Raw genomic sequence first — 15,000 nt, forward strand, 5'->3', positions numbered from 1 at the left:
AAAAAAATCCTTGAGTTTTCCTGATTCTGACTCTCTTTTCTGTTTTGCTCTGTGTCCCTCCATTACAGAGATATTCACAGTTGTTGCTTTTAGAGTGCAGTATGTGAAATCTCTGCTTTGCAGCCCAACTGGACATATCCTCACAATCTGGGTGCACTTGTTATCACCTTTCCCTCCTGGATCCTGCAAATCACAGCAGAGCAGCACCTGAGAATGATAATCTATTAGATCAACTGCTGAGCTGTGATTGACAACATCCGGGATGGAGAGGTGAAAACACACACACACATATACACCCCGAATAAACACTCTAACGGAACGCTCAGTTGGATAGCAATGCAGAGATTTTAAAGAAAAGGTTGGATAGCAATGCAGAGATTTTAAAGAAAAGGTATGCACGTGTGTAGTGTGTGTCTGTACGTGTGTTCGCTTGTGTGCATGTGTATACTTGTGTGTATTGTGAATAAATATGTATATTGTGTGTAATGTGTGTAATATATACTATTGTGTAATTTATGTGTAGAGTAATATGTGTATGTATGCAATGGTTATATGTGAGCGTTTACAATGTAATTAGCACTAAATTAGATTTCAGAACAATGCAGAATCAAGCATGAATTTATAGACCATATTCAAGAACGGCGATTTGCAATATGGATTCAGCTATTCTAACATGTGATCATATTCAGTAGCATACACATCGATAAGGTTTTCAAAACTCTATTCACACTTAGAAATAAAAAATTGTAGAACAATGTAAGCATTCTGCTGATTTTACGAGCCGCACCTTGCTTACTATGTTGGGGAAACTGTTCAGACACTGCAGATCTCACCTTTTTAATGTATAGTGCAAAATCAGGACTCTATCCAAAGAAACACTGCAGCTAAGGCTACTTTCACACTAGCGTTTTTTGCAATACGTCGTTTATGGGAAAAAACGCATCCTGCAAAGTTGTTTGCAGGATGCGTTTTTGCCACATAGATTAACATTAGCGACGCATTGCGGCGCGTCGCAACCGTCGTGTGACGGCTGCGCCGTGTTGTGGCGAACCCCTGGGAGCAAAAAACGCTACATGTAACGTTTTTTGCTGCGCGGCTGGAACTCCTCCCCCACCTCCCCGCACCTCACAATGGAGCAGCGGATGCGATGAAAATCTGCATCCGCTGCACCCGTTATGCGGCGCAAACAACGCTAGCGTCGGTAACCTCGGACCAACGCACTGCGACAGGCCGAGCCCGATGCTAGTGTGAAAGTAACCTTACTCACTTTTTATTTTAAGGGGTCGGGGGCCCTGTCCATAGTTTGTTCTGGGACCCATGGGACTGCGGTTATGCAACTGCCTTTATTTGCATTGTTAAAGCTGGCCATACACATTAGACTTACGGAAGCCGATATCGATGAGTTCGGCCAACACTCTAATGTGTATGGGGGCACCAGTCAAATGATGGTCGAGAGAGATGTTGATCGCGCAAGTCCGATTTTGGACTGCCATCTGCATTGTTCTCCCTGAGATAAGCCGCTAGCTCACGTCAGTTGGCGGCTTTCGCATAGAGAACACAGGCGGACTCGGATGAAGGAGCGCTCCCGTGAATGGGAGAATCAGCCGAGATGGCTGTCGGTCGAAAGATCAGCTGAAGCATCATTTGGCTGACAGCCATCTAATGTGTATGGCCAGCTTACGTTCCACTACCAATCACAACCCATGAACAATGGTAGCAATAATACTGGCACCTCCCGAAATGAGCATGAAAAGATGGCCCCTCTGTGAGATCTTGTGCCCTGGAAGATTTTTCTCCTAGCAGATCGGGACTTTGATCAACCTACTGATTGTTTTCTACGGCTTTTGTTAAAAAAAGCTTCTGCTTTCATGGAACAAACCTATCACCAAAGTAATGATGAACAAGCATTCTTGGATAAGGTGTTATCTGAGCATGCCCGGGTGCTAACCGGGTGACTTTGGTGTGCTCAAATAATATGTTCGAGTCTGCATGTCTCGTGGATGTTCGACAGCCGCAACGCATACAGGGATTGCCTAACAAACAGGAAATTCTAGCATTTATTGCCGCTGTCGAACAGCCGTGAGACATGCAGCCACGGGGACTCGAACATAATATTTGAGCACACGGAAGTCACCCGGTTAGCACCCGAGCATGCTCAGATAACACCTTATCCCAGCACGATCGCCCATCACTACAATACACCTTTACATGATCGTTTTATAAAGCGATGCGATGAAGCAATGCACATACGCATACATATATATACTCAGAGTACAAAAGCAAAGCCAGGGTCCTTCTAGGGAAATAGACAATATATCAGACTGTGGGAAAACGAATTTACCCATCACACGTGCTGTAAATTTATTTCAATGATGTCATTTGGGTGTGAAATAAGAAATACTGTATCCCATATATGAGTAATTGAATGGCAGAGCGGAGCAAGAAACGGGTTTATTTACGGCCGAGAAAATATCATCATTGCCAAAATATATTTCATTTTTTACGATGACAATAAAAAGTGTTTCTTTTATCGATGTCGTTTGTCTGTGGTTAATTTTTCTCCAGCAGATGTCAATTCCCATGAAACGTGACTGCCACATTTTCCTCCAACCCAGTAAATTAATGTGGCATTTAGAGTAGGAGACGCACAGTGTCAGGTTGCAGACACTAGAGAGGAAGCATCTGCTGTCGTACATCACAAGGAATCCATCTACGGTACCTTTTATATTCCGGCAGATTAGAGACTTATTCAAGTGCTTTGTATACATAGATAGCAAAGTACCAGACTGCTGTGACTTGTCCTGGGTGTACCGATTTCTATAAGATACCATGAACACCCAACGCTTCAAGGATAGTCATTCATAAAAAAGAGTTGGAGATGATGGGATGACAGGCATGAAGAGCAGGTGAGGTGAAGCATGTCTTCCCGGCATTTTAGGCTTTAATTCAAGGTAATCCCAAATGACTGGAAAGGCCAAATATACAGTATATATACGGTATATATATAAAAAAAGCCAAAAAACACTGGGCCAGACAAGTGAGGACGTCCTGGGCCGCAGGCCTTACAAGGGAGGACGACATGACAGGGTTGAGAGGGACAGTAGGGAGTGAACGAAAGAGAGGGGTAACAGGATGAGGGGTATAGGATTTGAATTGCGGGGATGGGATTGGGTCTCGGGGAAGTAGGTGGGTTATAGGGTGGAGCAATGGTGTCAGGTATAAAGGGGATCATCCATGTTCGGAGAGCAACCATTTTGGGACCCCCATTAAAAGATAAGCAAGCTCCCACCCACCCTCTTATTTCGATGAGGTTTTTAGGTCTTTGTATAAATGACAGTAGGTGTGGTGATTTTTTGGGAAAAAGCCTACAGAAACTTTGATGTTGTGGATTGGCGATTTTCAGGGCGTGCTTTGTCGCGACAGCAAGGCGGGGGGTGGAGGTCCTCGAAGTTGGTGGTGCTAATAAATGGCGGCTCGGAGGAGACCTTGGACTCCCCCTGGTGTGGTGTAAAATGGAAAGGAAATCGTGGTCATGCGGATGAGATGACTGGGTCCGTGGGGACCTTGGTGGATATTGGCCGGGCGAGTCTCTTAGCGTCTCTGAGCTGGTGCCTAGCGGCTAGAGGCAAGACGCGACCTGGAGGCCAAGTTTATGGATATTGGACATAATTCGGTTACTTATTGGGGCTTTGAGGACCGCCCTCCCTCGTGTTTTAATGTTAAACGAATAAACTGTTATGTTAATTAATAAAGGCTGCTGTGGCCAAATTTATCCAAACGAAGGTATGATGTGTAGTTATTGGGCGGGAATGGAGAACTTTGTTCCTGGCGGGTTTTTGGTAGGTGGTCTAGATTCGGGTGTCATAAGTGAGACTCACAGGCATCACGAATACCCTATGTCATGTGGCATTGTGCAACTATGGACATAATTGAAGTTCCAGATCTGACGCTGCATCTCCAGTGAACTGCAAGAGTTAGGTACTGTCCAGATTGTATGCACCTTGTCATGGTTGGATTTTATTTATAGGTACAATTACTATTCATCTACTTATTACTGGATATTTCCTAATTTTAGTTTTATCTTAGGTTCAGTCTGCACATATCAGCAGGAAGTTATACAGATGTGTCCTTCCCTGGTTCAACAGATCCTGAGATGAGTGGCGCAAAATAACTAGCGTTGGAAAAAAAAACATGATTTTTTGGTAATCTGTAATTGTGATGTGATTTGGAGCCTGTCGAGGGTTTCCCTGGGGGATAATGACTTGAATTTTTATTATGGAAATTTAGGGTCCTTCACAAAATATTCAGAAAGGTAAGGGTGGTCACATATTATATTTTTTTACTAGCCAGCATTCATTAGAGGTTCTCAATAACAGGCACAGGGTCTTCAGAAGACCCCTGGCTGTCATGGCAACCCATCGGTGCCCCGCAATCAGGTGACAGGGGCACCAATGGGCGTGTCTAATAACACGCTTCTTGTTAACTGCCGCTGTCAGAGATTGACAGCTAAATTTAACATGTTAACAGCCGCAGGTGGATCATGATTCCATCTGCGGCTGTTAGAGGCACATGACAGCTCATAAGATTAGCTGTCATGTGCCAGAAATGATGCGGGGTCCAGCACTGAGGGACACCATCCTAGACATACCTATACGTCCAAGGTCGTGAAGGGGTTAAAGCACCACTCCAGCATTTTTTTTCCAGAACTGGAGCGGTGCTTTAAACCTACATCCCATGCCCCCGGTCATTTACTTACCCTCCAGTGTCTTCATTGTTTTTCGGCACCGCTCAGGACCATCTTGTGAGCGCAGCTTCTCACTCGTCAGAAGTCAGAAGCTACGTCACAAGAGCTCAATGCAAGTCTATGAGAGCCAGAATAAGGCCAGAACAAGGCTCTCATCAACTTGTATTGAATCGTGACCTCCGCGCCTCTTCATGAAACACTGGAGCTGCCGGTAGGTGACTTTTCGCCATTGACCAATTGGAATGACGCTGGAAAAGGACGGCGGCAGGTAAGTATGAGACAGGGGGCAGGGGATGTACATTTAAAGCACCACTCTAGCGGTATAATTTAGGTGGTGCTTTTGCAGCGCCCCAGAGACCTGGTTGTTGCAGTAATGTCGCTCTGCCACTAAGGGGAGTGATGGTACGTCTGATGGCACTAAAGGAGTTCACCTGACCAGGTATCACAGTCACACACTACACTTCACACTCCGGCCACTAGGGGGAGCAAAAGGTTCTATTTATTAGGCCACTCCTCACACTTTGGTAAAACTGGGGGTTGGATAGGAAGTTAGTCAGAAGCTGGCTGGGTTTTGTCCAGGCAACATCCCGTGGCAGGGGGTGTTGCGGGGAAGATTCAGAGGGGTCCCTGTCAGGCGTGGGAACCTGGCAGTGACTTAGCGACAAGGACAGATCGTTACAGAGCCGCGCCTGCACTACCTTGCGGCGGCATCTAAAGGAAGGACACGAAGCGAAGTATATTGTGGAGAAGTGAGAAACGAGATCAAAGCACAAAGGAGAACCAGTAGGAGTCGTGCACCGAGATCGGCAACATCCTACTGAGGCGTGTAGCCGGTGGCCAGAACGCCGAGGAAGTAACTGACTCCAAGCATTACTTCAAACAGAGGCAGGACAGTTGATTATAGGTTGGCTGTCTAACATACATCACCTAAGAAGACATAGGGGGCAAGCGTGGAGAGGGGCGTCTCTAGGGTCCCAGAATAGCTCCGAGCCTTCCCGTCAAACGGGTGCGTCCTATCCACACAATAACTTGGGGGACGGAGAGCAAGAGAAAGAACAGATACGAAAGTTGCGAGGACTATCCCGAATGCTCAGCAGGGTAGCACTACAACACACAGGCGCTAGTTGGTAGGCACTGATTTCCACCTGTAAAGGGAACTCTGGATGTGCCTTCGGACCGGCCGGTCTTAGCCAGCCCTGTTAACAGTGCTCCGGATTGAGGATCCTGAAGTCACCAGTAAAGAGGTAAAGAGACTGCAACCCTGTGTCCTCGTTATTAACTGTGCCTCACACCATCGCCACCTACACCACTGGGAAGCCTGGGGATATACTTCACCTGTGGGAAGGTATACCATCTAGCTGCCATTCCATCACCCCAGCGGACCCCAAGCAGCGTCGGTCACCCTGACCGAACACCACAGGTGGCGTCACAAACACCTAACAACTTTCACCACCCTTTCATTGGGCGCCCCTTAGCAGGGTCACGGACCGGGTCCAGCCACCGTGACAATCCTAGGACTGAGACAGAGAGGACCGGTACCGAGTAACCCGCGGCCCTGCGTTTGGGGGCGCTCCACTTTAATATGCACCATCTTGTAAATTTTATTTGATGTTTTCTATTCTTGCTGTAAGGGTATTGAAATACTCATATTAACATCCTGAGGATAGAAACCCTCAAAGACTAAAATTTCTTGCAATCAAGAGGTATACACAATTGTATCTAGTGTAGATAATTCTCTGTAAACCAAACAGAACTCCAGGTCCATTCATTTTACTTACATTTGCACAATGTTACAATCAGGATCGGAGTGAGATTACTGCTCCATTTCTTATGGCTTCTATCGTACTTCAGCAGTATTGTCTGGGTCTACCATAAATGTTCAGGATGGGTACACCTCTTTAAAGTCTATATTCTTATATTAAAATTACATTTTTAAGGGTTTCACCATTTGGAGAAACTTCAGCCTTTGTAAAAGTACTGTAAGAATAGGCTGGAATTACTGAGCGAAGCGGAAGCTTAGTGCTCAATTCCTATTGAATATACTTGAAGTTGTCAACGTGATGTGATCTTGAGACCGGCACGGGACCCGGACCTGCCAGTTCTGCATCTATCAGACACTTATGACACATCCTGTGGACAAACCATAAATATAAAGGATGGAAATACCCATTTTATCTTTTATATGATTACTATGTGTACAATGTATCACAAGGGAAAAAGTCTGCATTCATGAACGCAATAGTAAATGGACTTGTATCCTATAAGGGGAATATTGTTAAACAGTGTAAAGCTCGATTTCTGGGATTTGCCGTCGAAACTTGGCATTACATTCTCAGCAGTCTTCTATAACAAGGCTCCTTCTGTTACTGAAAGACGGCACCCGCTAAGTTAACGAAAACTGCAAGGTGTCTGCCAGGATCTGGCATTACCTCGCCACTCGTTGGCCAAAAGTTCAAATAAAAAATAAAAAATCGCAAACTTTATGTAAATATTGTCTATAAGTAAACTATATTAATAGTTCCAGTTATTTGTTTGTTTGTTTTTTACTTTTTTTTTTTGGGGGGGGGGGGGACAATAAAAAGCCAAATCCAACTTTCTGACAGTACCTCGCTCTGAAGTTGTGTCACTTGTTTTGCAAATGCCGTGTCTAATGTTGCTGGCATCATCTTGTACAGAGAGTTGGACAATTCTTTCTTGCTGGCTTTCTTGTATTTCGTCTAGATGAAATAAAAAAGCGTACATTTCATTGGTAAGGTTTAAAGGCAATGGACACATTTGACATGGAAAAATATGATTTTTACATATGTCAGTTGTTACTTTAAAGTGAAAAATTGCGCTAAGTTCGTATCTGGAATTCTAGTTCATTTATTAATTAGCAGATGCCCCAAAAATGCAGTTTTCAGTCTTATCTAAATTTCAGATTTTTCTCTCGTGGGATTGTCTCTCCCAGTAATATAGGCTGGATGTGAGCTTTATGCGCATCCAGAGTGCTGCTGTCTTTAGGAGCTTATTTATCAGCACAGCTTCTATCCTGCACTTATTTCCCCTTTGTGTGCTTACCTTCGTTTCTATACATTTTTTTTTTCTTTTGTCTTCCTTTAGATAATATCCCACCTAACCATACTGTGGATATCTTTGGACAACCCCCCTAACATTTACTTCTGTTATATCTAACACTGAGAGAAGGAAGGAGAGCAGAGAGGAGAGCCATGAAAACTCAGAAGCAGGACCGTTTTGTCACATTGGTAAAGCAAAGAGATAATTAAAAAACGTACAAAAATTGTAAAAAAAAAATGACTAAGTAAAAAAACATCTAATCTTTGATAAGCAAAAAAGTGAAAAAGTATTATGGAAGTTTACATAGTGGTGACTTGTGCACAGACTATAGGGGATTAAAAAAAAAAAAAGATTTTCTATGTATTGTTTAGGAGTTGTCTGACCTTATCTTGTGTGCTGTCAGCATTTTCTGTTGCTGGCATTCTGAGCAGGCAGTCACGTGACCGCATGAACGCTATTTCCATGCTTCTGGTCACATTCCAACTAGACCAACACTGGCAATGGCAGAGACCATGCATGTCTTGTCGGCATGTGACCACATGTATGTAAGCTGTGTAATTGCAGTCATGTTCCCACCGCCACCAGAGTATGCGGACAGCGCGCACCGGGATTATTCACAGAGTGACTGCAGATGTCTACCCTAAGGCTGGACTTCCCTTTTAATATATGAGAGAAAACATGGGGAAAAAAATGAATAACCATGTTTGCAAAGACATTCAATAACGGTTTAAAAATGTTGGCATTTGATAGAAAAACATGGCAGCTTTCTTAAAAGACGCCCAAATTAGATGGTTTCTTTAACTGCGCCCAACAGTGAAGAGAAGGATCAGACTTGTTGAATTTCAACATGCCCAATTTTTTTTATTCTAAGAGTAGATAACTAGGTGCCAGAGGTTACAGTCAGTGATTGACATCTTTCTGTCCACTAAAAATACATGTAGGCTCTGCCAAACCGAACATATATGTGAACGGTCACCAAAACATAATGGCTACATTTCTACAAACAATAAGACATTGTTGGGGACAGTGAGTGGAGAAAGCTGCCATGCCTGAACGTTGGGGAGCTACGGACTGTGTCAGAGAGCTCTATTATGGGGTCCTCCCAGCTTTATGATTGTTGGTGCCCAGAGCTGATAGGAACGCGCCGCGCCACCAACACAAGATATACTCAATTCTCAAAGTATACAGCAGTGAGAAGGATCAGCATGTCAAAACAGGCGACACTAGCACAACGGATGAAAGGTCTCCAATTTCTCCTGTCATCATGAATGGTGGTCACGCACGGCCGTCCACGTTTCATCCTCATCACGTTGCATTCATGGAGCAGGGTTTCATGGGTATAACAATAAAGCCAGCCTGGGAGTAGAGATCCAGCCTGGAAATCAATTACTGGTCCCTGTGTGAGACGTCATTAAAGCTCAGAACAGAAAGATAACTATTACTGGAGAAATCTGCAGTTGTTGGGCATAAATCAGAAGGACGAGAGCGCTGCGGTCACATGGGCCGTGTTGTCCTGTGTGCGGCCTCATACATGAACCGACTGCACACGGAAGACATCAGTCAGATTAATGCATGGGTGGAAGGCACCAATGACAGCGATGACGGCACCGCAGAAGGTCTGCAGAAAGGATGCATAGATAGATAGATAGATAGATAGATAGATAGATAGATAGATAGATAGATAGATAGATAGATACATAGATAGATAATAGATAGATGATAGATAGAGAGAGATAGATAGATAGATAATAGATAGATAGATAGATAGATAGATAGATGACAGATAGAGAGAGATAGATAGATAATAGATAGATAGATAGAGTAGATGATAGATAGATAGATAGATAGATAGATAGATAGATAGATAGATAGATAGATAGATAGATAGATAGATAGATGATAGATAGAGAGAGATAGATAGATAATAGATAGATAGATAGATAGATAGATAGATAGATAGATAGATAGATAGATAATAGATAGATAGATAATAGATAGATAGATAGATAGATAGATACATAGAGTAGATGATAGATAGATAGATAGATAGATAGATAGATAGATAGATAGATAGATAGATAGATAGATAGATGATAGATAGAGAGAGATAGATAGATAATAGATAGATAGATAATAGATAGATAGATAGATAATAGATAGATAGATAGATATATAGATAGATAATAGATAGATAGATAGATAGATAATAGATAGATAGATAGATGATAGATAATAGATAGATAGATAGATAGATAGATAGATAGATAGATAGATAGATAATAGATAATAGATAATAGATAGATAGATAGAATTCCAAAAAACGGAGCAGCACACCTTTATCAGTGAAAAAAGAGCTCTTTTTATTTAGCCCTTGACAGCGACGTTTCAGTCCATTTTATATATAGAGAGAGAGAGAGAGAGACTATAGAACAAGCAAAGGCCGTAATTGACAATCCATATTTCACCAACCCAAACCACATCATCATACATACTGGCACCAACAATCTCCAGGACCAACACCAGCAGGTAGCAGGACAATTGTGTCAGCTGGCAGAGACCACACAACAGAAGTTCCCCAGCAGCAAGATCATCCTGTCATCTCTGCTGCCAAGAAAAGATTCCTTCCAATACATCACCCAAGACGTCAACAGAGAACTAATAGCCAAGATCAATACGATGCTAGACATCACCCTGGCACAACATCCCATCATAAACCTCCACCACCTGTATGATGACAAACATCTTAACAACCAAGGAGTCAGCCTTCTTGCCAAAGAACTTAAAGACATTGTACTCAACAGAGTCCCTGGACCAAGAACCCATACAAACCGAAAACCTATAGGAAGAGCACCAACTAACAGACCTAATATGGAATATGCTCAACGAACTGAAAACTGCAACCTGTATGGAAAACCTGTCTATGAGAGACACAAACCATGGAAGACACCACCCTCCCCACACAGAGTGAAACAGAGCAGTGAGCTGGCAGAAATAAAGACCATGATCAGCTCCATATGCAAGAAACTCACGCGACTGGACCAATTGCCTACAACAAGTTCACCAGTCAGCAACCCAAGATGTCCTATGCAGGACAGCCCATTACAAGGTATACAGCTACACAATGTCAACTCTAATCATTAGTAGCTGGAACATCCAGGGCCTGAACACCTCAGCCTTTGGATACAAGACAAATGACCCAGACTTTAACCAAAGACTGAAAGACATTGATATACAGATCCTCCTTGAAACATGGACTAAGGCCAATAATGAATCCTATGTCCCCATCGGATACAGGGAATTCTCTGTCTCCGCCCTGAAAAACAAAAACATCAAACAGGGCCGGAGCTCAGGAGGAATATTAGTATGGTACAAAGAAGAGCTCCATGAACATATCAGAGCAGTGAAGAGAGGAGACAGCCATATCTGGATAAGAATAAGCCGCTCCATCCTCACATCCGTGGCCGACATCTACCTCTGTGCAGTGTACGTAGCTCCTCCAGAGTCTCCATACTTCAACCCAGACAGCTTTGAGACCCTAAAGACTGAAGCTGCCCATTTCCAGACTCTTGGGAACGTTCTCATCTACGGAGACCTCAACGCAAGAACGGGAAGAGAAAGAGACTACCTGACCACTGATGGAAACATCTATATACTTGGAGCAGATACCGACTGTGACAACCCAGTGCACACCGACAGGAACAGCTATGATTGCACAGTTAATAAAAGTGGCAGAACGCTGTTGAACCTATGCCGAAGCCTTGGACTTCGTATCCTCAATGGCCGCACCAAGGGAGACTCACTGGGAAGACATACCCTAAACTCCCATGTGGGCAGCAGTGTGATAGACTATGCCATCACAGATATGGACCCTACAAATATTGGCGCCCTTATAGTCACCCCACAAACACATCTGTCAGACCATAACCAACTGCTCCTATACATCAAATCCACAAAGAAATCACCCTCACAAACCCCGCAAAAGACCGGCCTCTTTAGCCTGCCACCATCCTTCAAATGGTCCAAGATGTCGGCCCCAAAATACAAAGATGCCATCAACAGACCAGAGATCAAGGAGAAGCTCCAATGTTTCCATAATAACGTGTATGAACTCAACCCAGAAGGAGTACACCTAGCGGTAAGAGACCTTAACGACATTCTATATGCCATGGCAGAAATGTCTGACCTGAAAAGAATCATCAACAAGAGACCGAGTAAACAAAATCCCAACAACTGGTTTGACAAAGAATGCAAGACCATACGGAAGGCCCTAAGAATGGCCTCAAATAAAAAACACAGAGACCCCAATAACCCCACTCTGAGAGAAGCCTACCACACCGTACAACGAAATTACAAAGCCATCCTCAGAAAGAAAAAGCAAAACGACATCTCTACCAAACTCCTCCAACTCCAAGATGCCCTTGAAGACAACAAATTTTGGGAACTGTGGAATCACCTTGGATCCAACCAGAAAAGCAACAGCCTCCACATCCAGAGCGGCAACATCTGGCTCCAGTACTTCAAGGACCTCTACAATGACATCCCAAGTGAAGACCTGAACCTGGCACAAAAAGAGCTTGTGAAAAAACTGAAAGATATGGAGGAAAAGTTCAAAGATTTCCAAAATCCTCTGGATACACCAATCACACTGACAGAAATAACAGAAAGGATCACACAGATAAAAGATAAAAAAGCCAGTGGTCCAGATGGGATCCTCCCAGAAATGCTGAAATACAGCCCTCCAGACATCCAGGCTGCGATAACAAAACTATTTAATATTGTACTGCAGGCCGGCTGCTTCCCCAAAAACTGGAACCAAGGCCTCATAACCCCTATACACAAAAATGGGGACAAGTACGACCCAGCAAACTACCGAGGGATATGTGTCAGCAGCAACCTGGGTAAACTCTTCAACTGCATCCTGAACAAGAGGATCCTCACCTTCCTCACCGAGCACAACGTCCTCAGCAAGAGCCAAGCAGGGTTCATGCCAAACCACCGCACCACTGACCACATCTACACTCTGCACAGCCTCATCAAGAGCCACGTCCACAATACAAAGAACGGGAAGATATACGCTTGTTTTGTGGACTTCAAGAAGGCCTTCGACTCAGTGTGGCACCCAGGACTATTCCTAAAATTGCTGGGGAGCGGAATAGGAGGCAAAACATATGATGTCATCCGAAGCTCCTACACAGAGAACAGTTGCAGTGTGAAGGTCAACGGAAGGAGGACAGCCTATTTCCAACAAAGTCGAGGAGTGAGACAGGGCTGCAGCCTCAGTCCAACGCTCTTTAACATCTACATCAACGAGCTGGCAGTGGCCCTAGAGTCCTCCTCAGCACCAGGACTCACCCTCCATGACACCCAGGTGAAATTTCTGCTGTATGCAGATGACCTCGTGCTGTTATCACCAACTGAGAAAGGCCTCCAAGATCATCTGAAAATCCTAGAGACCTTCAGCAGCACATGGGCACTGCCAATCAACGAGAAAAAAACTAATATCATGGTGTTCCAGAAAAGAAAGCAGAAACCCACTGGCAATCCTAGCTTTATGATAGACAACCGTCCACTTACTGAAACCAACAGGTACACCTACCTGGGCCTAGAACTCAGCCAGTCAGGGAGCTTCAAGCAAGCCATAGAGTCACTAAAAGACAAGGCATCCAAAGCCTTCTATGCCATCAGAAGGCGTCTGTACCACCTCAAGGCACCAGTAACCGTATGGCTAAAAAATTTTGACTCCATCATTGCCCCAATTCTTCTATACGGTAGTGAGGTCTGGGGCCCAGTCTCATACCCAAACTGGTCAAAGTGGGACGCTGGGCCGACAGAAATATTCCACCTAGAGTTCTGCAAGCATCTTCTCCAAGTCCATCGGAGCACATCAAATAGCGCCTGCCGAGCAGAGCTGGGCAGATTCCCACTACACATCGCAATAAAGAAGAAGGCGCTGTCATTCAAGGCTCATCTACAAAGTAGCAGTCCCAGCTCCTACCATCACAAAGCCTTCCTACACCAGGAAGCCTCAGGAAGCCTCCCAAGGAAAAGTACCCAAAGCCAGTCTGACCAAGCCATCAACCTCCATGGCCTGACAAAAGGTGAAATCCAGAAAATGGTACACAAAGTCAAAGAGGAATATCTCAGCATCTGGAGGAACGACATAAACAAATCCCAGAAACTGACAATATACCGGAATCTACAGAGGGAGTACAAACTGGCCCCATATCTAGAGAAACTAGAAAACCCCAAAGATCGACAGATCCTGAGCCGGTACAGACTGAGCGCCCACAGCCTACTCATCGAATCCGGGCGGCACCGACAGAACTACAAGCCTCGAGAGAACAGACTCTGCCAGCAGTGCCCCCAGGAGGCCGTGGAGGATGAGGCCCACTTCCTGCTGAGGTGCCCCAAATACTCCGCAGTGAGGGACACTCACTTCAAGAGGCTGTCTGATCTCCTCCCAGATTTCACCTCCAAGGAGGAGGAAGAGAAACTGCCGATAATACTGGGGGAAGACGAAAGTGCAGTGGCCGTAGCAGCGGAATATGTCAGTGCCTGCCACAGACTAAGAGGAGCCTGATATGTCATGGACTCCCGTACCCCAACACTGGACATATCCCTATCCCCCGACTAAAGAGCCTGATATGTCATGGACTCCTATACCCCACCCTGGAAACATCCCCTATCCTCTAAAAGGAATTTGATATTCCCTGGACCTCTATATGCCCCCCCTCCCCACCCCCGTATTTTTACCATATGCTTTGGCAATGCTAACATGTACTTAGTCCTGCCAATAAAGCTCATTTGAATTTGAATTTGAATTTGAGAGAGAGAGAGAGATAAATAGATAATTAATAGATAATTGATAGAGAGATAAATAAAGAGAAAAAAACTGGAACAGCATCTAGTGTTACCTCAGATGAAATGCAAAGCTCTCCCAACAGCAATCCAATGGTTTCCAATAATAGAATAAAAAAGGCGAAGCAGCACAAAAAAAATGAAAAAAAGTGGACTTTATTGCCCAAATGGCGTGGCGACGTTTCGGATATGATAGCTTAAGAAAGGGTATTACATCTGAAACGTTGCCACGTCATAGGGCAATAAAGTCCACTTTTTTTCCTTTTTTTGTGCTGCTTTCCCTTTTTTATTCTATCTATAGATAGATAGATGGATAATAAATAGATAATTGATTGATAGAT

The 15,000-nt window shown here is 44.2% G+C and overlaps 1 protein-coding gene across 6 annotated transcripts in view; it reads right to left on the reverse strand.

Annotated features, from left to right (window-relative positions):
• NEBL (nebulette) overlaps positions 1-15,000 on the reverse strand; it is a 227,040-nt gene that overhangs the window by 63,874 nt on the left and 148,166 nt on the right. For 4 of the 6 annotated variants that reach the window (XM_069729538.1, XM_069729536.1, XM_069729535.1 and 1 more), the window contains one exon: positions 7,351-7,461. The exons of the other annotated variants lie outside the window; for them this stretch is intronic. In XM_069729538.1, the coding sequence (XP_069585639.1) occupies positions 7,351-7,461 (111 nt within the window). The remainder of the gene's footprint in view (positions 1-7,350; positions 7,462-15,000) is intronic. 6 annotated transcript variants of the gene reach the window in all.

The sequence above is a fragment of the Ranitomeya imitator genome, chromosome 6 (genome assembly GCF_032444005.1).
Source record: "Ranitomeya imitator isolate aRanImi1 chromosome 6, aRanImi1.pri, whole genome shotgun sequence".
Lineage (NCBI taxonomy): Eukaryota > Metazoa > Chordata > Amphibia > Anura > Dendrobatidae > Ranitomeya > Ranitomeya imitator.